This window comes from Ovis canadensis, chromosome 7, assembly GCF_042477335.2.
Source record: "Ovis canadensis isolate MfBH-ARS-UI-01 breed Bighorn chromosome 7, ARS-UI_OviCan_v2, whole genome shotgun sequence".
Taxonomy (NCBI): Eukaryota; Metazoa; Chordata; class Mammalia; order Artiodactyla; family Bovidae; genus Ovis; species Ovis canadensis.
In genome coordinates, this window is record NC_091251.1 from 33,808,600 (window position 1) to 33,832,815 (window position 24,216).

At 56.0% G+C, this 24,216-nt stretch overlaps 1 protein-coding gene across 1 annotated transcript; it reads left to right on the top strand.

Annotated features, from left to right (window-relative positions):
• The first annotated feature begins 1,664 nt into the window (after window positions 1-1,664).
• Window positions 1,665-23,445, top strand: LOC138443419 (myosin-7). Its single transcript, XM_069595773.2, has 40 exons — window positions 1,665-1,740; window positions 2,891-2,943; window positions 3,332-3,540; window positions 3,797-3,940; window positions 4,430-4,586; window positions 4,738-4,765; window positions 5,553-5,661; window positions 5,751-5,843; window positions 5,946-6,009; window positions 6,426-6,524; window positions 6,763-6,866; window positions 7,475-7,613; window positions 7,714-7,832; window positions 7,947-8,096; window positions 8,355-8,525; window positions 9,118-9,427; window positions 9,698-9,765; window positions 10,076-10,163; window positions 10,782-10,899; window positions 11,044-11,167; window positions 11,439-11,575; window positions 11,824-12,079; window positions 12,680-12,922; window positions 13,069-13,245; window positions 14,052-14,197; window positions 15,299-15,389; window positions 16,080-16,469; window positions 16,692-16,818; window positions 16,974-17,092; window positions 18,088-18,284; window positions 18,852-19,035; window positions 19,212-19,377; window positions 19,503-19,627; window positions 20,186-20,494; window positions 20,721-20,924; window positions 21,041-21,166; window positions 21,258-21,533; window positions 22,429-22,524; window positions 22,626-22,760; window positions 23,311-23,445. Exons 3-40 carry the CDS (start codon window positions 3,340-3,342, stop codon window positions 23,326-23,328), a joined length of 5,808 nt encoding a protein of 1,935 aa, XP_069451874.1. The 5' UTR covers window positions 1,665-1,740; window positions 2,891-2,943; window positions 3,332-3,339; the 3' UTR covers window positions 23,329-23,445.
• The last annotated feature ends 771 nt before the right edge of the window (window positions 23,446-24,216 follow it).

The following is a 24,216-nucleotide window of genomic DNA, read 5'->3' on the forward strand; positions in this document are numbered from 1 at the left end:
GGCAGCTGCTTTAGCTTGGAAAGCTCGAGGGGGTGGATAAAAAGGAACTTTGCCCTTCGTAGCCAGTCCCTGAGGTCCCCACCAGTGGACCTAACCCCTCAGCACGTGGCAGGGCCTGGTCGGGACCCTCAGGGTTTGTTCTGCTGAGCAGTGCCTGCAGGGGCTGCCTCAGCGGCTGCACACCATGACACCTGGGAGCCGGGGCTGCTCTGGCTGCATAGCCCCTGCGTTTCATGGTCGGCCTCCCACTTGCCAGCTCCTGCCCAACTAACGCTGCCCTGACTGCGTCGTGGTTACCAGGCAGCCCCCACCGAGGCCTGGATCGCCCTTCCCTGCTGCACCCACCGCACCTTCAAAGTGCACCTGTGCCCCATCCCCCTGCCTACAGCTCTCCTTCCAAGCGGACAGTAATCAGATGGATCAGCCCGCATGCGCTGAAGAGTTGAGACTGGGAAGGAGGGGGAGCTTCAAACCAAACCATCCAGTGGTTGCCTGGACACAGAGCCAGTGAAGCTTAAACACTGGAGGAGCGTGGCATCGGCTGTGTTCTGTGCTCACAGGCTGAGCCCCAACTCCCTTTGCTCCCCTCCTCTGTGGCTGCTCCTTAGGTCCTCAGGAAAGTGGGAGATCTTTCCAGTCCCTCTACCCACCTTGCCTGAACACTAATCTCACCAGAGCTGGAACAGAACACAAGCGGGGTGCAGGCAGGCACAGCCCCTCCTAGATCACAGCAGCTGTGTTGTCTAGGCCCTGAGGTGGGGCATTTAGTGCCTGTGGTCAGGGCTAGGAAAACAGGCAAAAGGCTCCAACCAAGGACATCTGGAGCCAGCCCTCCACACACAGTGGGCCCTGGGCTGCTCGGACCCCCAGCCCTCCTTCTCAGGCTCCTTCCCCAGGCTGGGCTCCACCCCCATCTCTTGAGCTGCTCCCCACCCTCCTTGAATCTTGCTGCCCTGACTGGCTGCATGATCTCAGAGAAGGCTTTTCCTCTCCCCATGAAGTGAAGGACTTGGACCCATCACTAAGGCCTGTCTGGCTCTGAGGCTCGGTGACCTCACACACTGCCTGGCTGTCCAAGGAAATCAGTGCCTGAGCCAGAAGCCCCATCTCTAAGCTCCCTGGTCGTACGTCTTGCAGTTTGGCTGGAAAGCCTCCTTCCAGCTGCCCCCACCTAGCCCATACCCTGGGTCCAACTCTGCTCTGGGGTTGCTCGCTCTCAGCCCCATCCCATGTCACAGTTGGGTGCAGGAGCCAGGCCAGGGAGCAGGAAGGACACTAAGCAAGGGACCAGGCTGGTCCTGGGGGCAGGGTCCCTGAGGGCAGTAGTCCAAGAGGGCGTGGAGGTGGGGGGACGGCCTGCCTGAGGTCAAGGTGGTCGTGGTCAGTTCCCCCTCCCACCAGCTGTGGAATGTGAGGCCTGGCCTGGGAGATATTTTGGCTGTACTTGCAGCCCTCCCCGCCCCCTGGAATCAGACCCTGCTCACTCCATGCCATAACAATGACGACCACTTCCAATTGTTTCCTAGCTTGGGGGGGGGGGAGGGGAGCATGGTTTGGGAAAGGAGGGGGGAGCCTGGGGGAAATGCTTCTAGTGACAACAGTCCTTTCTAAATCCGGCTGGGGACTGGGTGCAGGTGGGGGTGGGGGGGCCCTGCTTCCCCATATATACAGCCCCCGCCTGGCCAGGTCGGCTCCACAGCTCTCTCCTGCGCTCCAGTCTTCTCTCCTTGCTGCTCTCAGGTAGGGGCTGGGAGCTGGCGGCCCTCCTCTGGGATAAGGGCCCAGGTTTAGGAAGGGGCTCCTCCAGGAACAGCACGCTGCTTTCAGGGCTTCATGCAAAGTGTCAGGTCTGGTCACGGAGCACACACGGGCAGGTCTAAACATGTGTGTACATGCCAGGGGAAAGGGGGCTCATGTGTTACAGGGGGAGATGTCTGTGTCTGACTGAACATGTGGGACCAGAGGGGTGTATGTGTGTGTGTGTGTCTGAATGTTTGGTGAGGGAGGCTATGTGCCTCACTGCCTGAGACACAGAAATATCAACTGAGAGAGGAGTTTATGATCAGGCCCGAGGACAAGCAGGAAGCGGCAAGAGGATGGCAGAGAACATTTCAGAAGTTCGTGCATAAAAGCTAGTTCTGTGAGGTTTGCACTGGGTAACTACCCACATTCACATACACAGGATGGCCCGTGTGCGCAGCTGGGAGTCGAGCGGTGGGAGGATGTGTGCCCCCTGCAAAAGTTGCTCCCGGGGACAGGAACATGGTGTCCTGTCTTCATACCCTTGACATGGTCTCTGTGCTAGGCACAGACTGAATGTACAGCTCGCCACATATCCGTGGAGCGCGTTCAGCTGTGCCATGGGTGTGTCTATGAGAAGATGCCCATGGGGGCTCCTCTCTGACAGCGTCCACCACAACTGACCGCAGATTGGGGACAGGATGGATGAGAACTGGCTCCGGAGTCATGAGACTTGGGTTCAAGTCCTGGCTCCGCCACTTACTGTGATGTGTTTTTGGACAAGCAAGCTCATGAACCTAGATTTCCTCCTCTGTAGAATGGGGTGAGGACTGAGGAGGAGGACAGGCATGAAAATGCTCTGTAGGCTATAAAGCCCCAATAGTGTGACCACTGGTTGTATGTCAGGTGGCTCAAAAATGCAAGCTTCACTAGATGGGAGAGGCCAGGGCAGGGCCATCAGCCAGGAGTGAGGAGTGAGGGGCTCACTGAGGTGGCATCAAGAACCTGGGTGGGAAAAGCGAGAGAGAGAGCGGGACCAGAGAAGCCTGCCACCACCTCCACCCCTGTTCAGGCCTTGGGGTGGAGGGGTGCTGAATGGCAGGACTGGTGAGGCAGGGACACAGCCCTGACCAACCTTCCTTCTCTCCAGGCCCCTGCCGCCTTGAGCCCCTTTCCTCTCGAAGGCGCGTTTGAAAAGCCAAGGTAAGGAGAGCCGATCCGAGAAGACGCACAACTCTAGTTTCTGCCTCGCCTTAGGGAGCACAGCCTGGTGGCCAGGAGTTCTTACCTGTGACTAGTGAAGGAGTCAGGTAGTGAAGAGGTTCAGAGATGCGTGTAGTGTGTATAGTTAGCTTCCTGCTCCCAGAAGCCCAGGGCACTCTGCCCTCCGCTAGGAGGGCCCCAGGCTGGACCAAGTTAGCCTCTGCCTCTGCCCCAGTAGATTTGCTGGGGCTAGGAGATGAGCTGAAGGAATGAGGGACTCTCGGTGACCCCTGCTGACCCCCGAGCACTGTGCTAGACTTTGGGGCTCCTGCTGCAGGGGAGAAGAGTGGAGGGGAGGGCAGTCAGCTTCTTCTCCCTCCCTTTGCAGCCGCAGCCATGGTGGACGCGGAGATGGCCGCGTTTGGGGAGGCCGCCCCCTACCTGCGCAAGTCAGAGAAGGAGCGGCTGGAAGCCCAGACCAGGCCTTTTGACCTCAAGAAGGACGTCTTTGTGCCTGATGACAAAGAGGAGTTCGTCAAGGCCACAATTTTGTCTCGAGAGGGTGGCAAAGTCACCGCTGAGACAGAGCATGGCAAGGTGGGTGGCGGGGCCAGCGTGAGAGGCCACCCTGGATGCCCCCCCATGCCTGGGGTGCCTGGAGGCGGGTGCCACCAGGATGCACCCCACAGAGTCCTGGTTCTCCCTTCCTCTGGGTAGGGATGTACTCTCTCCAAACAGCCCTTCTCGTCCCCAACATCCTATCTATCTTCTCTGGGACCCTGGATTCTTTTCTCATGAGCGTGGTTCTCCTATGACCTGCCTAACTCCCATCGCTGTTTGTGGGCTGTTGCAGACGGTGACCGTGAAGGAGGACCAGGTGTTGCAGCAGAACCCGCCCAAGTTCGACAAGATCGAGGACATGGCCATGCTGACCTTCCTGCACGAGCCTGCCGTGCTCTACAACCTCAAGGAGCGCTACGCCTCCTGGATGATCTACGTGAGTGCACCCCCGGACATCCCTCTGCATCTAGCGGCTTCCTGCTCTGTGCATGTCCACTTCCTGGAGCCCAGCGTGTCTGTCCTTTGTGCCCAGGCAGTACTTCACTCTGCCATACTCCCTACGTCCTTGTGCATGCTAAGCTGCTTCAGTCATGTCTGATTCTTTGTGAGCCTATGGGCTGTTGCCCACCATTTCCCAGGCAAGAATACTGGAGTGGGTTGCCATTTCCTTCTCCAGGGGATCTTTCCAACCCAGGAATCAAATTCGTGTCTCCTGCTTGGCAGGTGGATTCTTTACCACTAGCGCTACCTGGGAAGCTCACCTACATCCTTGGTGCAGTTCTAATGACCTGAGGGCTGGGGTTGCTCAGATGGACTGCGTTCATACAATTTCCTTTCTCTCCCTCTCCTAAGACCTTTCTCTAACTCCAAAAACTGCCACCCCTCCCACTTCATCACTGGCAACTCACTTCTTTTCCTCCCCTAGACCTACTCGGGCCTCTTCTGCGTCACCATCAACCCCTACAAGTGGCTGCCGGTGTACAATGCCGAGGTGGTGGCCGCCTACCGGGGCAAGAAGAGGAGTGAGGCACCGCCCCACATCTTCTCCATCTCCGACAACGCCTACCAGTACATGCTGACAGGTGACAGACCCCAAGTGAAGGGCTTCTTGGGGGCCCCTCCTCCCGAGGGGTTCAGGCCTCTGGGAGAGATGCAGGGAGCTGGGGCAGGGTGGGGAGATGACAAAGCACCCTGAGCAACTCCTGACTTGTCCTCCCCATCTTCTCCCCACAGACAGAGAAAACCAGTCCATCCTGATCACGTGAGTGTGGCTACTTCCTATTCCCTTCCACAATCTCCTTGAGCCCACCCCCCATCAGGACCCAAGCCCCCAAGCACAGACCCCCAGTTCTCTTTCCCTCCACCTTCTGATGCCAGCTCTGATGTCTCCTCTGGCCTTGACCCTGGCCTTCTCCTTGCTCCTCCCCTTCCTTTCTCCTCCCCACTCCTCTTATTTTTCCTGTCCCATCTCCTTCACTCATGCCCCTCTAACTCATCACGCATCTATCCATAAGCCTGGGAACACCATGTCCTCTTCCCCTCTTCATTTTCCTTCATTTTTCCCTTCAGAAACCCTCCCCATTCTTCCAGCCCCACCCATTCTTTTCCAAAATGGCCTGGGCCCATCTCCTTTGATTGACCTTGCCCAGCCAAGACCATATTGAGCTGTGCATAGTCACTCAGTTGTGCAGGACTCTTTGCAGCCCCCAGGACTGTAGCCCACCAGGCTCTTCTGTCCATGGGGATTCTCCAGGCAAGAATACTGGAGTGGGTTGCCATACCCTCCTCCAGGGGATCTTCCCAACTCAAGGATTGAACCCAGGTCTCCCGCCTGCCCAAATCCACTTCTTCTAGCACCTCCTTCCTAGTTGATACCCTTGACCCTGTGTATGTCAGAGCACAGCTGTGTTCCTGGGATGCATATTATCTGGTGGCTTCCTGCTGCAGGGCTCTCCCTGCCAAATAAACTAGGCAATCTCTCTTGACTAGAGGCTTGTGGTCTCAAACAATGTCTGTTCACTGCCTAATAAGCCTGACTGTCCCAACAGCGGAGAATCCGGAGCAGGGAAGACGGTCAACACCAAGAGAGTCATCCAGTACTTTGCGGTCATTGCTGCCATTGGCGACCGCAGCAAAAAGGAGCAGGCCACAGGCAAGGTAGGCCTACTGTCCTCCAAGGGCCTGTGCCGCAGAAAGGGAGGAGGAGGAGGAGGCCTCTCACCTGCCATCTTTCTTGACCTCCACAGGGCACCCTGGAGGACCAGATCATCCAGGCCAACCCCGCCCTGGAGGCCTTCGGCAACGCCAAGACCGTCAGGAATGACAACTCCTCCCGCTTTGTGAGTGGGCCCTGCCTTTGGACTTGGGATTTGGGCTGGTCAAGGGATGTGTCAAACAGCAGCCCTCCCTCAACTCATCACCACTTTTCTCCATGCCTCCAGGGAAAATTCATTCGAATCCATTTTGGGGCGACCGGAAAGCTGGCGTCTGCAGACATCGAGACCTGTGAGTGTCACAGACCTGCTAGGGCTCATCCTGACCCAGCCCTCACTCTAACTGTCTCCGACTCAGTCTCTCTGTCTCTGGACGGTTCTGCCCCTCAGGCTGTCCTCCTCTCTCCCTGTCTCTGTGTCTCTGTCTGCATATTCCTCTCCCTTTGAAACTTCCTCTGGTCTGTCTCCATCCCTGTCTCTGCTCGTCCCTGTGTCTTTCTCTGGGACCTTCCTCTGCTCCTGGGACCTCGTCTCCATCTCCAGCTCTGTGTGTGATCTCTGTGCATCTGCGGGTGCGTCTCTCTCCCTCTCTTGTCTCTCCCTTTCCCTCTGTCCTGTTCTCTACATTTATCATTCCTTTTTCTCTATTTCCTTATACTGAAATCCGAACTTTTTCTTCTTCTCCTTCTTCTCCCCTCCTATTCACAGACCTTCTGGAAAAATCCAGAGTTATTTTCCAGCTGAAAGCAGAGAGAGATTATCACATTTTCTACCAAATCCTGTCCAACAAAAAGCCTGAGCTGCTGGGTGAGTCACAGCTACCAACTGAGCCCAACTATTTCCATGGCAACCTGGTCCCCTCCACTTGCAGCTGCTTGTTGACAGGCCCTGGGTTTATCGCACTGCTGGATTCAGTTCTGTGGGATGCAGGACCCCATTAAGCCTTGTCATGTGCTCTTTTGCAGGTCATGTGTCATGGCAGATAGCCCCAGGGAGGGCCAGGGATTTGTGCCCCCATTCTAACATCTCTCCCCCCACCCCCCAGACATGCTGCTGATCACCAACAACCCCTATGACTATGCATTCATCTCCCAAGGAGAGACCACTGTGGCCTCAATTGATGACGCTGAAGAGCTCATGGCCACTGATGTAAGTGTGTGAGGACCCAGCTGAGAGGCAAGGGGACTGGTGGTGAGGGGCAAATGAGTCCAGTTCACTGGCCCAGAAATAGAGCTAAGACCCTGGCTGTCTGTTGTTCCTTCCTGAGGGCCGGAATGTACCCCGTGACATGGGTGTGCTGGGATACAGGTGAGATTAGACAGTGACTTGTATTTTCAATCAAAGCAAAGAGGGTTGAAAGCCATGGACAGAGAAACAGACAAGCCAAAAAACAAAGCATTACTAAGGGAAAGGGGCAGGTGGGGCCAGAGCAGGCTGCTAGGGGAAGAACAGGTGTAGACACATATGGGAGATCCAGGCATGGATGCAAGGGAAGGGCCTAGAAGAGGGAGAGCAGTAGGAAACATGAGTGGGTCACCCAGAGCAGCTCCAGAGAACAGCCTAACTGCTGACACCTAGCCAAGGCAGTCCACACCCACCCAGCTCTTATACTTCCCAGCTTAGTTCTGGGGTTCCCCACTGGGGATGGGAGTCTCAGCACCCATTCAGGAGATAAGATCTCGCTCAACTGCAGAGGGGCCTCATTTACCTTCCATATTCCCTTTTCTGGGGTCCACCACCACGGGTCCTGCCTACAGAATGCCTTTGACGTGCTGGGCTTCACTGCAGAGGAGAAAAACTCCATGTACAAGCTGACGGGCGCCATCATGCACTTTGGAAACATGAAGTTCAAACAGAAGCAGCGAGAGGAGCAGGCCGAGCCTGACGGCACCGAAGGTGGGAATCAGGGGTGCAGGGAGCAGCTATGGAGCCATGAAGCCTCCGTCTGGGAGGAGGCGTCCCCTTTCCAATTCTGCCATTGGCCCTTTCCTTCCAGAGGCCGACAAGTCCGCCTACCTCATGGGGCTGAACTCAGCCGACCTGCTCAAGGGGCTGTGCCACCCTCGGGTGAAAGTGGGCAACGAGTACGTCACCAAGGGGCAGAATGTCCAGCAGGTGGGTCATCTTCAGACATTAAATGGCAGAGGGGCTGGCCCGGTGCAGCCAGGGGAGCTTTGCAATTTACTCTTCCCACCACTCTCTCATTCGGGTTTCTCCCCAACCTTCCAGGTGGCGTATGCCAAGGGGGCGCTGGCCAAGGCCGTATACGAGAGAATGTTCAACTGGATGGTGACGCGGATCAACGCCACCCTGGAGACCAAGCAGCCTCGCCAGTACTTCATAGGGGTCCTGGACATCGCCGGCTTTGAGATCTTCGATGTGAGTGGGGAGCCCAGGGTCTGGGAGAATGGGAACTCACTGGTTCACACGGGCAGCCACTGCTGCCCAAGCCCCAGGGAAGGCCGTGGGCTCCCCAGGGGTGGAGATAGCCACGTGTCTTCAGGGGGCGCTCCCTCCCTGCCCTGACTGGAGAGAGGCCAGCCACACCGTTGCCAGGCTGGACGCTGCCCTGGGTCGACCCCTTGGGCCACAGACCTCTGCCCGCCTGACCCACTCCTCCCCGTCCCCGCCCTGCAGTTCAACAGCTTCGAGCAGCTCTGCATCAACTTCACCAACGAGAAGCTGCAGCAGTTCTTCAACCACCACATGTTCGTGCTGGAGCAGGAGGAGTACAAGAAGGAGGGCATCGAGTGGGAGTTCATCGACTTCGGCATGGACCTGCAGGCCTGCATCGACCTCATCGAGAAGGTGCTGCCTCGGCCTCTCTGCCTGAACTCTCCATTCACGCCCCACACACATGAATGCCCCAGGAGAACGGCCGCCACACCCTTCTGGGCATCGTGATCTAGCTAACAAAAGAATCCCAAGCCCTAGTTTCCAGAGCCTTGTGCTATCCTGGCCACCCAGGACAGGGTGGTCCTGGAGAGCTGAGTTCCAAAGCTTGAGAGTGGACTCGCAGAGGATGGGCACTTCAGGGATGGCCTCCCACACCACTGTGTTTAATGACCCTGGTTTACCCATCAAGGAGCAGGAAGTCTGAGGGTGGCATGGGGAAGCATAAGAGAGCACTTCTTTTCAACCGCAACATCTCAGGGATCTGGGTGATGGAGTAGGGTGTAAAGCACCTATAGCATCCATGTTCCTAGACTTTCACAAAGGTCCCTTTGAAATCAAAGTGCCACCTTGGGAAGGTTTGAACAGGTGCCAGTCAATAGGTAACTGCTCAGAGCTGAAGTATCAGCTAACAGCCAAAGGGGCATCTCCATTGACACGAGAGCAGGCAGGATCCATCTCCATCTGCTTGAAGCAGGCTCAGTGACGCTGACCCCTCTACCCTCAGCCCATGGGCATCATGTCCATCCTGGAAGAGGAGTGCATGTTCCCCAAGGCCACCGACATGACCTTCAAGGCCAAGCTGTACGACAACCACCTGGGCAAGTCCAACAACTTCCAGAAGCCTCGCAACATCAAGGGGAAGCCGGAAGCCCACTTCTCCCTGATCCACTACGCCGGCACGGTGGACTACAACATCATAGGCTGGCTGCAGAAAAACAAAGACCCGCTCAACGAGACGGTGGTGGACTTGTACAAGAAGTCTTCCCTCAAGATGCTCAGCAGCCTCTTTGCCAACTATGCTGGGTTTGACACACGTAAGTGGAGACTGGGACCCAGGGACCGGGAGCAGGTTTCTGCTGTGGTTCTGAGGCAGGTCAAGGGCTAGCCCCCTCTCCCCCAACTTCCATGTCGGGCTGGGCCCCAGGGTTTACAGACGCAGTGAGAGAATTGGGTGGAGAAAATGGAGCACCCACAGTGAAGCACCCACATTTGGCCTGCAACCAAATGTGGAGAGAGGCTGGGATTCCTCACCCGCTGCCCTGACTCCGCACATGCCCACTCGTCCCCTTGACTCTCTTCCACAGCTATTGAGAAAGGCAAAGGCAAGGCCAAGAAAGGCTCATCCTTTCAGACTGTGTCAGCTCTGCACAGGGTGAGTGTGTGATCGGAGCCAACCTAGCCCTGCTCCCCTGCCTGGCTCAGCCCTGACTCCTCCCACTCCGTCTCCTCAGGCCCTTCCTGACCGTCTCCACCCTCTCTTCTCTCCCCTGTATCTGCTGGCCTCGGCTCTTACTCCTTTCTCCCCTGGCTTCTTTATCCCTTCCGCCTCCCGCTGTGTCTTCCCCTAGCCCTCCTTCACTCTCCAGCTCCTTGCATTCTCTCTTTCCTTTCCTTCCCCTCTGCTCCCTTTCTTGCTTCTCTTCCACTTTCTTAACTTCTCCCTCTTGGGTTCTGGGCCACAGGAGAATCTGAACAAGCTGATGACCAACTTGCGCTCCACACACCCACACTTCGTGCGGTGCATCATCCCCAATGAGACAAAATCTCCAGGTGAGCCCAAGAAGCCAGGCCCAGCCCACCGCTGAGATGCACTGCCCCAAGGTCAGGGTCTTTTAGATCACCTCTTGGCTCCCACCTTGGAGATTTCCAGATCACATTCTTCCCCTCCCATTCCCCAGAGAGGCTCACACACAGCCTCCCACCCTGGCCCCAGCGCTGCCCTCCATTTAGAACGTGTAGCTCAGGGTAATGTGTAACTACTTTGATCGACATTCCCTCCTAAGTGCCTTACAGCCCCTGATGAGACATGTAAGGATTGTTTTTCCCTTTCTGAATCATAAGGAGATGGAGGAGTTCAGGTGTCTGGATTTGGGTGCCTAGCTCTGCTAAGTTCAGTGACCTTGGTCAAGTCCCTTAACCTGTCAGGGCTTAGAAAATGGTCTATATTGGCCCTGGCCACCACCTATGAAAACAGGCAAAAACCATATAAAATAAGGACTGTGAAAGCCTTTTGGTTACTCTCAAATTTTATGGCAAGAAAAAAAAAAAAATACTGACTTGCTAAGGTTACAGGCCAGTCTGTGACAGAGCCAAGATCAGAACCCAGAACCCTTGGCTCTCAGCCCCATGCTCTCCCCACACACTCCTCTCCCTTCCCTCCTGCCGCAGGGGTGATAGACAACCCCCTGGTCATGCACCAGCTGCGCTGCAACGGCGTGCTGGAGGGCATCCGCATCTGCAGGAAGGGCTTCCCCAACCGCATCCTCTACGGGGACTTCCGGCAGAGGTGGGTACCGGGTGCTGTAGGGCTCAGGGAACAGGGGGAGCCTGGGCAGCCTTGGCAGGATGCGGAAACCGTGAGTGGCCTTAGATTCTGCGGGCAGAGTTAATCACTGCAGAACACAGGTGACATGGGGCACCTCCCTCCCAGGTATCGCATCCTGAACCCAGCGGCCATCCCCGAGGGCCAGTTCATTGACAGCAGGAAAGGGGCAGAGAAGTTGCTGGGCTCTCTGGACATTGACCACAACCAGTACAGGTTCGGCCACACCAAGGTAAAGAAAAGGAGGAAACAAACTGACTACAAGGAGACCTCTCTTGTCCTTTTACTTTATGGCTCCTTTCCTTTTACCAACCATCTCACAAGCATTACTGAACCACATGCCAGCCCTCCCCATGGACCAGACAGTCCTGCTCCACCATTCCAGCTCCAGCTGCCACTGACCTCCTTCCTCCAGTTCTTCCCTGCCTTGTTACTCTAAGACAAGCCCCTCTTCGTCCCCCTCCTGCCTGTCCCAGTCATGTCCACACACAACTTCCCTGCAGGTGTTCTTCAAGGCGGGCCTGCTGGGGCTGCTGGAGGAGATGCGAGATGAAAGGCTGAGCCGCATCATCACCCGCATCCAGGCCCAGTCCCGAGGTGTGCTCTCCAGAATGGAGTTCAAGAAGCTGCTGGAACGCAGGTGAGGGAAGTTAAAGGGAGGGTCTCAGGCCTCTAAGGCCTAGCTTGACTCAGAGCACTGGAAGGAGAAAGAGCACCCCAGACCTTCAAGTGACAAAGGGCCACAACACAGCTACAAACACCAGTGGTGGGCGTGGGGGGGGGGTGGTGCCTCGCTGTCACAGTGCAGGATGGATGGAGGAGCCAGGGCCTCTGGGCCGGAAGGAGGGAAGAGGCTGTCTCACTGACCTTCTCACTCGGCCCCTGCAGAGACTCCCTGCTGATTATCCAGTGGAATATTCGGGCCTTCATGGGAGTCAAGAACTGGCCTTGGATGAAGCTCTTCTTCAAGATCAAACCACTGCTGAAGAGCGCAGAGACAGAGAAGGAAATAGCCACCATGAAGGAGGAGTTTGGGCGCCTCAAAGAGGCTCTGGAGAAGTCGGAGGCTCGGCGCAAGGAGCTGGAGGAGAAGATGGTGTCCCTGCTGCAGGAGAAGAACGACCTGCAGCTCCAAGTGCAGGCGGTGAGACCCCCAGGCCTCTGCCCACATCTCCCACACACCCTGCACCTCCCTACCTGGGGGCTCACCATCCTGTGCCCTCACAGGCAGAGGATTCTGGAATTAACACTTCCAAAGTCCTCCACAGAGGTCTCTAGAGAAAGAAAGGGAAGGGGAGAAAGCATTAACTTAAAAATACAGGTTTTCCATCAGGATTTAACCTGGATCCATAGCTTAATAATTCTGTGACTTGAGGCAAATGATGTGTTATCTCTGGGTCTCCATGTCCTTATCTCTAGACAGGGAATAAAGTTGCCCTTCTCACCAGGTTGTAAGTATGTAAAGTGCTGGCATCAACAAATACAGTTCCCTCCCCTTTGATGGAGGAGACCAGAGGAAGAGGGCCAGATAAAGAGACTTCTGGTTCCCTTCCTCTCTGCTCTCATTCCCCAGTGCTCCTGTCACATTGCCCTAAAACTCCTCCCCTCCCCATCCCTCTGAGGTTCTTCTCAGCTGGGGAGATCCTGGGGTTTCCCTCTTACAGTGAAGGTGGAGCCTGTCCCTCCAAGCTTTTGCCATCCACCCCATCCACCGAATAGCTTCCCCTCTGCACCTTGCCCTCAGGAACAAGACAACCTGGCTGATGCGGAAGAGCGCTGTGACCAGCTGATCAAGAACAAGATCCAGCTGGAGGCAAAGGTGAAAGAGATGACCGAGAGGTTGGAGGACGAGGAGGAGATGAATGCTGAGCTCACTGCCAAGAAGCGCAAGCTGGAAGATGAGTGCTCTGAGCTCAAGAGGGACATTGATGACCTGGAGCTGACCCTGGCCAAGGTGGAGAAGGAGAAGCACGCAACAGAGAACAAGGTGAAGGCAGCTCCCTTTGAATCCAGACCAAGTCTCAGGATTCCCAGACCTGAGTGTGGTCCTGGCCCTTGGCCTTGGAGGTCTCCATAGACGTCTCCAAGTTGGTGATGTCTGACCCTGGGGGGGATGGGGCTCTCGGCCAACAGGTGAAGAACCTGACAGAGGAGATGGCTGGGCTGGATGAGATCATCGCCAAGCTGACCAAGGAGAAGAAAGCTCTGCAAGAGGCCCACCAGCAGGCCCTGGATGACCTTCAGGCTGAGGAGGACAAGGTCAACACCCTGACCAAGGCCAAGGTCAAGCTGGAACAGCATGTGGACGATGTAAGTACACTATCACAAGGGTCCAGATGTACCAGGTCTGTCAGTGTCTGTGTGTGCATATGTGTGTTTGGGGGAGTGGGGTTAGAGAGTGTTCCTCTCCTGATACCTTTTGAAGGGAACTGGGGAATAGACAAGGAGAGGGGTGATCAATTCAGAGTTATGTATCTCACCTTGCTGATGTGATCAAGAGTAGAGATAGGCTTCTTTATTTCACTTTAGGTTCAAGCCTATATGTCTCCATTCAACCACGGAATTTAGAGGGTTATCTCATAAGAACATGATAAATTTCCTTGGGAATTTTGTGAAGATCCTCAAGGAGGATCTTTGGACTTCTAATGGTTTAGCCAGGATCTGGTCCTCAGTGATCACTGCTCCCATAGGTAGTCCTTCGAGTACACCTCTACTGAATCATTCTTTATCGCTCTGTGTTATCATTATTGAAGTATGGGTCCCATCCATAGACTGGAAGCTGCCTTTAGGTGGAACTTGGTTTTATTCAGTTTTGCATCTGCAGTGCCTAGGATGGGGCCTGGACCCCAGTAGGTGCTTACAGGATGCAGATGATTAAATGAAAGTAGCTTTGGGATTTTACCCTATAGTCATTCATTCAGTAATTTATCAGAGTTACTGAGCATCCCTCCGTGGTAGGCGCTCTCACAATGCCCTGGCCACTTTTGGCCAATTCTGGGGAAGTATTCCCAAGTCTTGACACCTCTAAGGATCCCTCAGCCCCAGAAAGAACGAGCTCCTAAATTACCAAGTCAGGATACTTGGCCTAAGGTCACACTGGTCCTTCTCTTCATCAGCTGGAAGGATCTCTGGAGCAGGAGAAGAAGGTGAGAATGGACCTGGAGCGAGCCAAGCGGAAGCTGGAGGGTGACCTGAAGCTGACCCAGGAGAGCATCATGGACTTGGAGAACGACAAGCAGCAGCTGGATGAGCGGCTCAAAAAGTAGCGTGTTCCCTGCCCCATCACCCATCCTCCTCCCCCACCCGCAGCCTGGTCCACTCATGGAAGTACTAGCTGACCCGACAGATCCATCCTCAGAGGCAACAGCCTCATGCAGCGTCCATAAGGGGATGCAAAACTGTGGGCAGAGCCTCCAGGAAGAGAGCTTTCCTCCCCCAGACACACACATGAGGGCCCAGCAGGCCTCCCTGGCAAAAGTCTAACCCAGATCCCTCCAGCCCTCTCTTCCTGCTGGGCACTCGCCCCCTTTATACACAAGTCTCTTTGGAGACCAGTTGCATAACACAGAGGAAAGTTCCACACAAAAGCCTCTCAGGAAAGTCCTTTCAGGTCCTTCACAGAGAGCCCAGAGGACCACAGAGAAATGTGGTCAGCCACCACGTGTGAGCAGTGCAGGGTCTGGCTACTTCTTTGTTCAATGATCTTGTGGTTCCAATTCTTATTGCAAGACCTTCCAAAATGTGTAGATACACATTTCACACTTGGCAAAGAGTGAGTCTGCGCACATATTCATACAATCAAAGATCTTCTGTTGCTTTAGGGTCAGGACTCTGAAAGGCTCTGAGACTCATCCTGATCAACAGCCTCCCCAGAAAGTCTTCACACGAACCCAGGCACAGTACTTGTTGAATGAATGACTATATGAACCCACTGATCCTCAAGCGACCTTTTAAGAATGGTACTTGAACCCCACTTACCAAAGAGGAAAGGAAGGCTTGGAAAGCTTACCAAATTGCCCAAAGTAACAGACACAGAATTAAAGACCATCAGAGCTAAAAGGTGCCTTTGAGTCGGTCTAGTGCAATGCCCTCATTTTACAGACCAAAGAAGGGAGCATCTCGGAGCCCAGGTCCTGTCTCTCCACCTACAGTGCTCTTCCTGTTGTACTTCCTATTGAATTTCAATCCTCCAGCAGGTGTTACACTTTCAAGGACCCTACAACAGCCCTGGAAGCTGGTTATTGTTGGTTTTTTTTCCACGAAATCCTGCTCCTCATTTGTTTCATTACCATCTCCAACCACTGGCAGCCCCTCTTTGAGCCCGATCAGCCTTCCTTGCCTCACGGTCCCTTCTTCCTCACAGGAAGGACTTTGAACTGAACGCCCTCAATGCAAGGATTGAAGATGAGCAAGCCCTGGGCAGTCAGCTACAGAAGAAGCTCAAGGAGCTTCAGGTAAGGCCCCTGGGCTGGTCTTTAGTCTCTCGACCCTCTTCCACGCCGTTCTCACCCAGCATCACAGGCACTGGCTCTGTGTCTGTGAAGGGAGATGCTAGCTATCACAAATCCCCCACAGAACACTTCCAGGCGGGGTGGCTGATCCAAGGATGACATAGGAAGAGATCTGGAAATATTCACTGGTCTGGGGACAGAAATCCCAGCTTCCTAGGTCAGCGGTGGTGTAGCTGGTGACCGTGGGGAGTGCACTGCCAACCTCTGGATCTATGTGGCCTCCTCTGTTCCCCATGGCTTTTCAGGCCCCTTCAGCCCAGCTGGACTGTGACTTCAGTTCTTACCTCTAGAGTGGACACTGTGTTAGGTCTTTAGCTGTCCAGAACCTGGCTCTCTCATTCCAACTTCAATTATTTTTGCCACAAAACTGCCTAAACTATCCCTGGAACACTGGTCCCTTTGTCCTTCTTCAAGAGCAACCACTTTCCTTCCCATAAAGAAAATGTAGCATGTTTTGGCCCAAAGGCAGGCTAACTCAACTATCCAAACCATCTCACTGAGGTGATCCTTTTATTTCTACTTGTCCCCTGGTGGGACTAAGCTGACAAGCCAGGAACCTTCTAGAGCCCTGGGAGGGGGCTCCGATAGAAAGGCCAAGGGGCTGGGTCTGAGCACCCTCTGTGTCCCACCCAGGCACGCATAGAGGAGCTGGAGGAGGAGCTGGAGGCTGAGCGCACCGCCAGGGCCAAGGTGGAGAAGCTGCGCTCAGACCTGTCCCGGGAGCTGGAGGAGATCAGCGAGCGGCTGGAGGAGGCCGGTGGGGCCACGTCCGTGCAGATCGAGATGAACAAGAAGCGCGAGGCTGAGTTCCAGAAGATGAGGCGGGACCTGGAGGAGGCCACGCTGCAGCACGAGGCCACGGCGGCCGCCCTGCGCAAGAAGCACGCCGACAGCGTGGCCGAGCTGAGTGAGCAGATAGACAACCTGCAGCGTGTGAAGCAGAAGCTGGAGAAGGAGAAGAGCGAGTTCAAGCTGGAGCTGGACGACGTCACGTCCAACATGGAGCAGATCATCAAGGCCAAGGTGGGCCCGGCTCTCCTCTCCTCTCCTCCAATTCCCTCCACGCGCCTCTGCTTTCCGTCCACATCTCCTCTCTTTGTCTTGTTCAGTTTCCTGCTTCCCTCTTCTCCCCTGTTCTTGGACCCTTCCATTTTATGCCTTCCTCTTTCCCTGCTCCTTTTAATTGCACCGCTCGCACCCCATCAGCCCCCTGCATACACCGTATAACTCTCCTTCCCATCTCAGGCTAACCTGGAGAAGATGTGCCGGACCCTAGAGGACCAGATGAATGAGCACCGGAGCAAGGCTGAGGAGACCCAGCGTTCTGTCAACGACCTCACAAGCCAACGAGCCAAGCTGCAGACCGAGAACGGTGAGCCCTACCCTTGTCTTCTGAGTTCCTGAGCCAGTCCAGGCTTGGGTATGCACACATCTCTCCAGAGAATGGGACCTGAGGGTTAGGGGTGGGGTCAGGGAGAGAGGAGTGACTGACCCTCGAGAGTTGAGTGTGCTTCGATGCCTCTGCAGGTGAGCTGTCCCGGCAGCTGGATGAGAAGGAGGCGCTGATCTCCCAGCTGACCCGAGGAAAGCTCACCTACACCCAGCAGCTGGAGGACCTCAAGAGGCAGCTGGAAGAGGAGGTTAAGGTGAGTCCCAGAGTCAGGCCACTTGTCCAGAGTACTGGCTGGCCTTGCATCCACCACTTCTTTCCCAAGAATGAGGCTTGCTGTCTACCCAGTATTTTCCCATTTTCCAAAAAGAAAATGCCCAGACCCTACCATGTGTATGCGTGTGTATGTGTGTGCACACTCAGTCAAGTCCAGTCTTTGCAAAACCACAGACTGTAGCCCGCCAGGTTCCTCTGTCCATTGGATTTTTCAGGCAAGAATACTGGAGTGGGTTGCCATTCCCTCCTCCAGGGGATCTTCCAGACCCAGTAACTGAACTTGTGTCTCCAGCATTAGCAGGCAGATTCTTTACCGCTGAGCCCCCTGGGAATCCCAGGCCCTACCATATGCCTCCTAATTCTACCTCCCATTCAGAGGCCTTCTGCCTTTCTGCAGCCATCTCTGGAGGGCATGGAGTAAGAGGTGGGGGTGGGGGTGAGGGGAATGAGGTGAAGAGAGGAAATAAACTAGAGAGGTGTGATGGCCTTTGCTGGGCATGGGTATGGGATGCAGGAACTGTGCAAGCGGTCCTGGGATTTGCAGGGCAATCTGAAAACTGGAGAAAGAAACTCAACTGGATCCTATTTTGAGCACTTTGCTGGGCTCATTAAAAAGGGGAAAGAATATGAATTTTTAAAAAAGGTCAGGGCTCAAATCCTAATCTGCCTCTTAAGAGCTTGGTGATCTTGGGGAAATTGCCTAATATCTCTGAGCCTCCATCTCCTCTGATGTAAAATGGCAGTGAGGATGATAAAGCCTACTGCGTGAGAAGCATGAGGGGGATGGGCACAAAGCCTTTTGTAAACACTGCGGCACTGTATGGATTTTCTTTAACAGTACTCAGTAAACTGTTCCAGGTCCAATAGGGATTTAGAAACAGGTGAGAATGTGGGAGGATGTTGAAATTAGAGTGAGGAGACAAGCAGTGCATCACAGGGTAAGCTGAGCCCACCCCTCGGTGCCACCCCTCCTAGGCAAAGAACGCCCTGGCCCACGCGCTGCAGTCGGCCCGGCACGACTGTGACCTGTTGCGGGAGCAGTATGAGGAGGAGACGGAAGCCAAAGCCGAGCTACAGCGCGTCCTGTCCAAGGCCAACTCAGAGGTGGCCCAGTGGAGGACCAAGTATGAGACAGACGCCATCCAGAGGACAGAGGAGCTGGAGGAGGCCAAGTGAGTCCCAGGCGGCCTGCCTCTGGTGGGGGCCCCTGTGTCAGCAGGCCGCAGCCCAGCCCACTGCTCACTGGGGCTGGCTGCGGGGATGGATGCTTAGCTAGCTTTTGACAATGCAGAGGACCCTGCCCTGGCCCCACCTCCTTCTCCTCTCAGGGAAGCTTTTTGCTCGCGTTATGTTTCTCATCCGAATATAAGACGAACAAAAGGTTTGTCTGAGGGCGGAGTGCACCCACCTGGGGCAGGGTGCCATGGCAGGTGAGAAAGGGGGGTGCTGGGACTGCATGTGTCCTCCAAGTCTGCAAGCCTAGAGGCTGGCCAAGGTAGGCGCGCTGCCTTGCAGAAGGCCCCCTGGGTGCTGTGGGTCTTCACACCCCGGCCCCCAGACTCTCCAATAGCCTTGTTTTCTGCCCCTGGGCCTGTCCTCAGGCTTCTCCAGCAACACTTCTGAGCTTTCAAAGACTGTCTTCCACAAGACTCACCGTGTTTCCCCTTGTCCAAATCCACACCCTCCATCCTCCCCACCCTCTCCCACCACTACTCCCCGGCCCTCACCAACACGGGCAGGAAGAAGCTGGCCCAGCGGCTGCAGGACGCCGAGGAGGCCGTCGAGGCCGTCAACGCCAAGTGCTCCTCGCTGGAGAAGACCAAGCACCGCCTGCAGAATGAGATCGAGGACCTGATGGTGGACGTCGAGCGCTCCAACGCGGCTGCCGCTGCCCTGGACAAGAAGCAGAGGAACTTCGACAAGGTGGGCCCGGGCTGCGGGCCACAGCCAGCAGGCAGAGCAGGCCGGCAGGCGGGAGTCAGGAGCATCCTCCCAGGAGGCTGAGGCTAGGGGAGGCTGGGCCTAGGAGGGGGACCTGGGTCCCAGAGGTGGGGCCGGGGCTGCCCTTTGAGCCGCTTCCGTCCGTTGGGTCCCCGCAGATCCTGGCCGAGTGGAAGCAAAAGTACGAGGAGTCGCAGTCGGAGCTGGAGTCCTCGCAGAAAGAGGCGCGCTCCCTCAGCACCGAGCTCTTCAAGCTCAAGAACGCCTACGAGGAGTCCCTGGAGCATCTGGAGACCTTCAAGCGCGAGAACAAGAATCTGCAGGGTGCGGGCGCAGGCCGGGAGGGGCGGGGCAGGGAGGGTCCGCACGTGGCGCCGCCCCGCGGCCCCTCGAGGCCTTCCCAAACTGGAGCAGGCAGCCCCCGACTGAGCCGCCCGCCCCTCCCACAGAGGAGATCTCCGACCTGACTGAGCAGCTGGGCTCCAGTGGCAAGACCATCCACGAGCTGGAGAAGGTCCGCAAGCAGCTGGAGGCCGAGAAGCTGGAGCTGCAGTCAGCCCTGGAGGAGGCCGAGGTGCGCACACGGGAGTGGAGGAGGTGCAGGGGGTGGGAGAAGAAGCTGAGGGCTAGGCTATGGTCCCTGTTCTCATCTTCCCTATCTTTTGTTCACGGGTCCACCCTCAGAGCCTAGAACAGTGCCTGACACTTAGTAGGCACTCAACAAATATTGCGGAAGGAACGAACGAACCGGTCACTCACTTCCCTTCACACAGACATTTTACCTATTACATCTTAGACAAGATTTCCTGTTTCACTCCCCCTCTTTTCACCTCTGCCTCCCTCTTTGAGCTTTTACATTCTGTGCCTGATTGCCTCTGTTTCCTTGGCAACACCACTCTCTTCATTTTCTTCTTTGTCTTTATAGCTCACTCTCCTCTGTGAGAGCCTGAATCACCTTCTCTTAGGCCTTTTTTTCTCTTTCAAATTCTCTTTTCTTCTTCCTCCTCCTGCTTCTTTGACTGAACCACTTACACCACCCTTAAGCTCACTTTGTATCCACGATTCATGGACAGCCCCTGGCCCCATCCTGTGCCCTGACTGCCTCAGACCTTCTCTTCCCAACCCCCTGCAGGCCTCCCTGGAACACGAAGAGGGCAAGATCCTCCGGGCCCAGCTGGAGTTCAACCAGATCAAGGCAGAGATGGAGCGGAAGCTGGCAGAGAAGGACGAGGAGATGGAGCAGGCCAAGCGCAACCACCTGCGGGTGGTGGACTCACTGCAGACCTCCCTGGACGCGGAGACGCGCAGCCGCAACGAGGCCCTGCGGGTGAAGAAGAAGATGGAGGGCGACCTCAATGAGATGGAGATCCAGCTCAGCCATGCCAACCGCTTGGCCGCCGAAGCCCAGAAGCAAGTCAAGAGCCTCCAGAGCTTGCTGAAGGTACACAGTGACTTTTGGAAGCAGGAAGTCACCTCATCCAGAGAGGGGCAGTGGCATCCCCTCATCACAGCACCAGCTCCCTCCTGCCCCTGGGCCATCACTGACCCCTCCCACAGCCCCTGCCCAAGCCACCACCACAGGCTCACCGCAGCATCCAGTTCAGCTAACAGCCTTCTGATGGGTTGAGCCCAACTCCCTCTCTCATGCGAACTCTCCTGATGCACAGGACACCCAGATCCAGCTGGACGACGCGGTCCGTGCCAACGACGACCTGAAGGAGAACATCGCCATCGTGGAGCGGCGTAACAACCTGCTGCAGGCCGAGCTGGAGGAGCTGCGGGCCGTGGTGGAGCAGACGGAGCGGTCCCGGAAGCTGGCGGAGCAGGAGCTGATCGAGACCAGTGAGCGGGTGCAGCTGCTGCACTCCCAGGTGAGCAGTGCCCTAGGGCGGTCCCAGAGCGGAGCACAGGCAGGTCTCTGCAGGTGAGTTTCAGGAGACATGCGTGGATGCTCAGTGCTGCTTTTCCTGCTCTGCCCACCCCTCAGAACACCAGCCTCATCAACCAGAAGAAGAAGATGGAGGCAGACCTGTCCCAGCTTCAGACTGAAGTGGAGGAGGCAGTGCAGGAGTGCAGGAATGCTGAGGAGAAGGCCAAGAAGGCCATCACAGATGTGAGTCCCCCTGCCCGGCCTGCCTACTCCAAGCCAGGGTTTTCTTGGACTGGAAGACTTAGACCGAGTATCACTTCTCTCCCATGTGCAGGCCGCCATGATGGCGGAGGAGCTGAAGAAGGAGCAGGACACCAGTGCGCACCTGGAGCGCATGAAGAAGAACATGGAGCAGACCATCAAGGACCTGCAGCACCGGCTGGACGAGGCGGAGCAGATCGCGCTCAAGGGCGGCAAGAAGCAGCTGCAGAAGCTGGAGGCCCGGGTGCGGGAGCTGGAGAACGAGCTGGAGGCCGAGCAGAAGCGCAACGCAGAGTCGGTCAAGGGCATGAGGAAGAGTGAGCGGCGCATCAAGGAGCTCACGTACCAGGTGCGGGCTCAGCAGCTGCCCCCGGACCGGGCCTTCTGCATCATGGCCTGAAGCCAGGGTGACAACCACCCCAGAGGGATGAAGTGTTCTCTCTTAGCCTCTTAGAGGGCAAAGAGCCGGAGGACAGCCTATGGCTACCCAGTTTCTATTCTGCCCAGCCCTGTTCTACCCTGAATACCCCTGGCTCAGGGGGCAGTCTCTGAGCCTTCTGGCCTTCAAGCTCCCCATCAACATTCACCATCAACTTGTCCCTTCAGGACACACCCGGAGCTCCAGCAGAGCTCACCCAGCACAGATGACCAGAAAGCAAATATGTAACCAGATCTTAGCCTGGCATCATCACCACCAAAATACACCAAAGCCATTGGAGTGAATCTCAGAACTTTTCAGTTACTCAGGGAAGCATAGACTTTAGCTTTTGCAGTGTTTTCCAGAATCAGGCTATCAATTAGATTTTGTTTCCATTCCAGTCCAGAAAGTCGCCATCCCTCTATGCATACTTGTCCTTAACCTAGATCAAGTCTATGTCATTTCCCAGCAGTCCAGGAAATCCCATCAGGCCTGCAGTTCCAGAGTTTCTGCCGGCACATGCTGGGTTTATCCTCCTTGGGGCCCCAGAACCCCTCAGGGCCCATTCCCATGTACAATTTTGTGTGCAATTTCAGGAGGCCCATCAGCTCCCTAGACTCTTTCTTGGCACATACTATTAAAAGTATGCATATGTTTTTTGGTAAGAAATTGTAAGGAGAACACAAGTGTTTGGTGAGGATCAGAAAGTTGAATTGGGTCAGGATATTACCTTCAGGGTAAAGCCGATGAATGCGGGAGGGGCCATACTGCTTCCTATGACCATGCCATACTCACTGCGGCCCACCCCCTTCCCCACGACCCCCAGACAGAGGAAGACAGGAAGAACCTGCTGCGGCTGCAGGACCTGGTGGACAAGCTACAGCTGAAGGTCAAGGCCTACAAGCGCCAGGCTGAGGAGGCGGTGAGTGATCCTGCTGGGGTCCAGGCCTGGAGGAGGGGACCAGGCAGTCGCATAACCCCTGGCTCCTCACCTCATCCTCCCATCCCCCCGAACCCCCACAGGAGGAACAGGCCAACACCAACCTGTCCAAGTTCCGCAAGGTGCAGCACGAGCTGGACGAGGCGGAGGAGCGGGCGGACATCGCAGAGTCCCAGGTCAACAAGCTGCGGGCCAAGAGCCGCGACATCGGCGCCAAGGTGGGTTCCCCCCACGACAGCAACCCCCCAGCCCCTCAGACATAGCCCCTCACACCGGGATTCCTCCCCTTCACATACTCCTGCAGCCGAACCCCACAGCCCCAGAGGCAAGGTAACTCAGTCCTCCATGATTTCTAAGGTTCTTCCCGCTCTCACTTTCAATGATTTTGTGATTCCCAGCCCTACAGTGGTCAGCAGAAACCCTAACTGACACATATCCAGTGTGTCCCGACTTCCCCCAACTGCTGTTTCCACTTCTCTTCCACCTGCTTTAGCCTTCAGTCTTATAACTCCCACCCAAGATGTATGTCCCAGAGGACCTTGTCCTTGTTGAGGAAGCATCCCTCCGTCTGACCCCAGGGCCCTTCCCTTCGGAGCCCTCCCCTCCACAGTGACCCCTAGGACCCATCTCCCAGCACCTCAGGGCCTCCCTCAGGCCACACTGTGGTACTGCCCACCTCAGTGCCCATCTCTGCTTTGCTGCCTGTGCCCATCCCTGCCCAACACCCACCTCTCCGGAGCTAGCGTGGACTGTGTTTCCTTCCCAAAGGGCTTGAATGAGGAGTAGCCGTGCCACGTCTTCTTGGTCTGCCGCATCTTGAGGGTGCAACGAAGCTCCCAGTCCCGGAGCCTGGAGAGCTGCCCCTTTGGAAGAAGCAGAATAAAGCAATTTTCCTTGAAGTGAGATCCTGCCTCTAGACTCTTCTTCACAGCCTGCCAGCCACAGGAACACGAGGACATGACCACGGGACGGGGAGGGGGGCTCCAGGGGAGGAGGCCAGACCCAGGAGGCCTCCCTGGGGAGCCTGGGAGGCTCCGAGCATCCTTGGTGCAGCACTGCCATGGTCTCCCGTCACCTCCTCAGCAGATGACACCTCTCCTGTCAGCCCTCTCCCTGGCCCAGAGACCCTGGGGGTTAAAGGAGATTTAGAGAAGCCCTTGAAGCCCTCCTAGAGCACGTGAGCCCATCTGTGTTGACCTAGCCCCTGATCTGATCAACACCGCCCCCTCTGCTGACAATAGCCCGGCTGGGCCATGGGGAGGAGGTTTAGTGTGTGAGGGTGCCCTCCAAGGCATGACCCACTTAGAGTAATGACCCCCCAGTCCCCATCCGAGGTGAGTGTCTGAGAGGGCACAGGACTGGCATCCGTAGCTCCTCCCCCTTCCAGACACAGCCTCCACTGTCTCCAACTACCTTCCCATCATGACCAGGAGAACTGCACTCCAGCCCACCTCCCATCTCCTCCTGGGACCTGGCCTGTGGTCCAAGACACTCTATTCTTCTCCCTCATTACTTCCTACCATAGCTTTTGGCCTTGCTGGAAGATGGAGGTTCTTTGACCCGTTTAGAGCAGGTCATCTGAGGGGGGGGCAGGCAAATGGGCTGGGGAAAGTCACGGTGAGCAGGACCCTGGGGAAGGAAGGGGCTGGGGAGGATCACCAGAGGGCTGGAAAG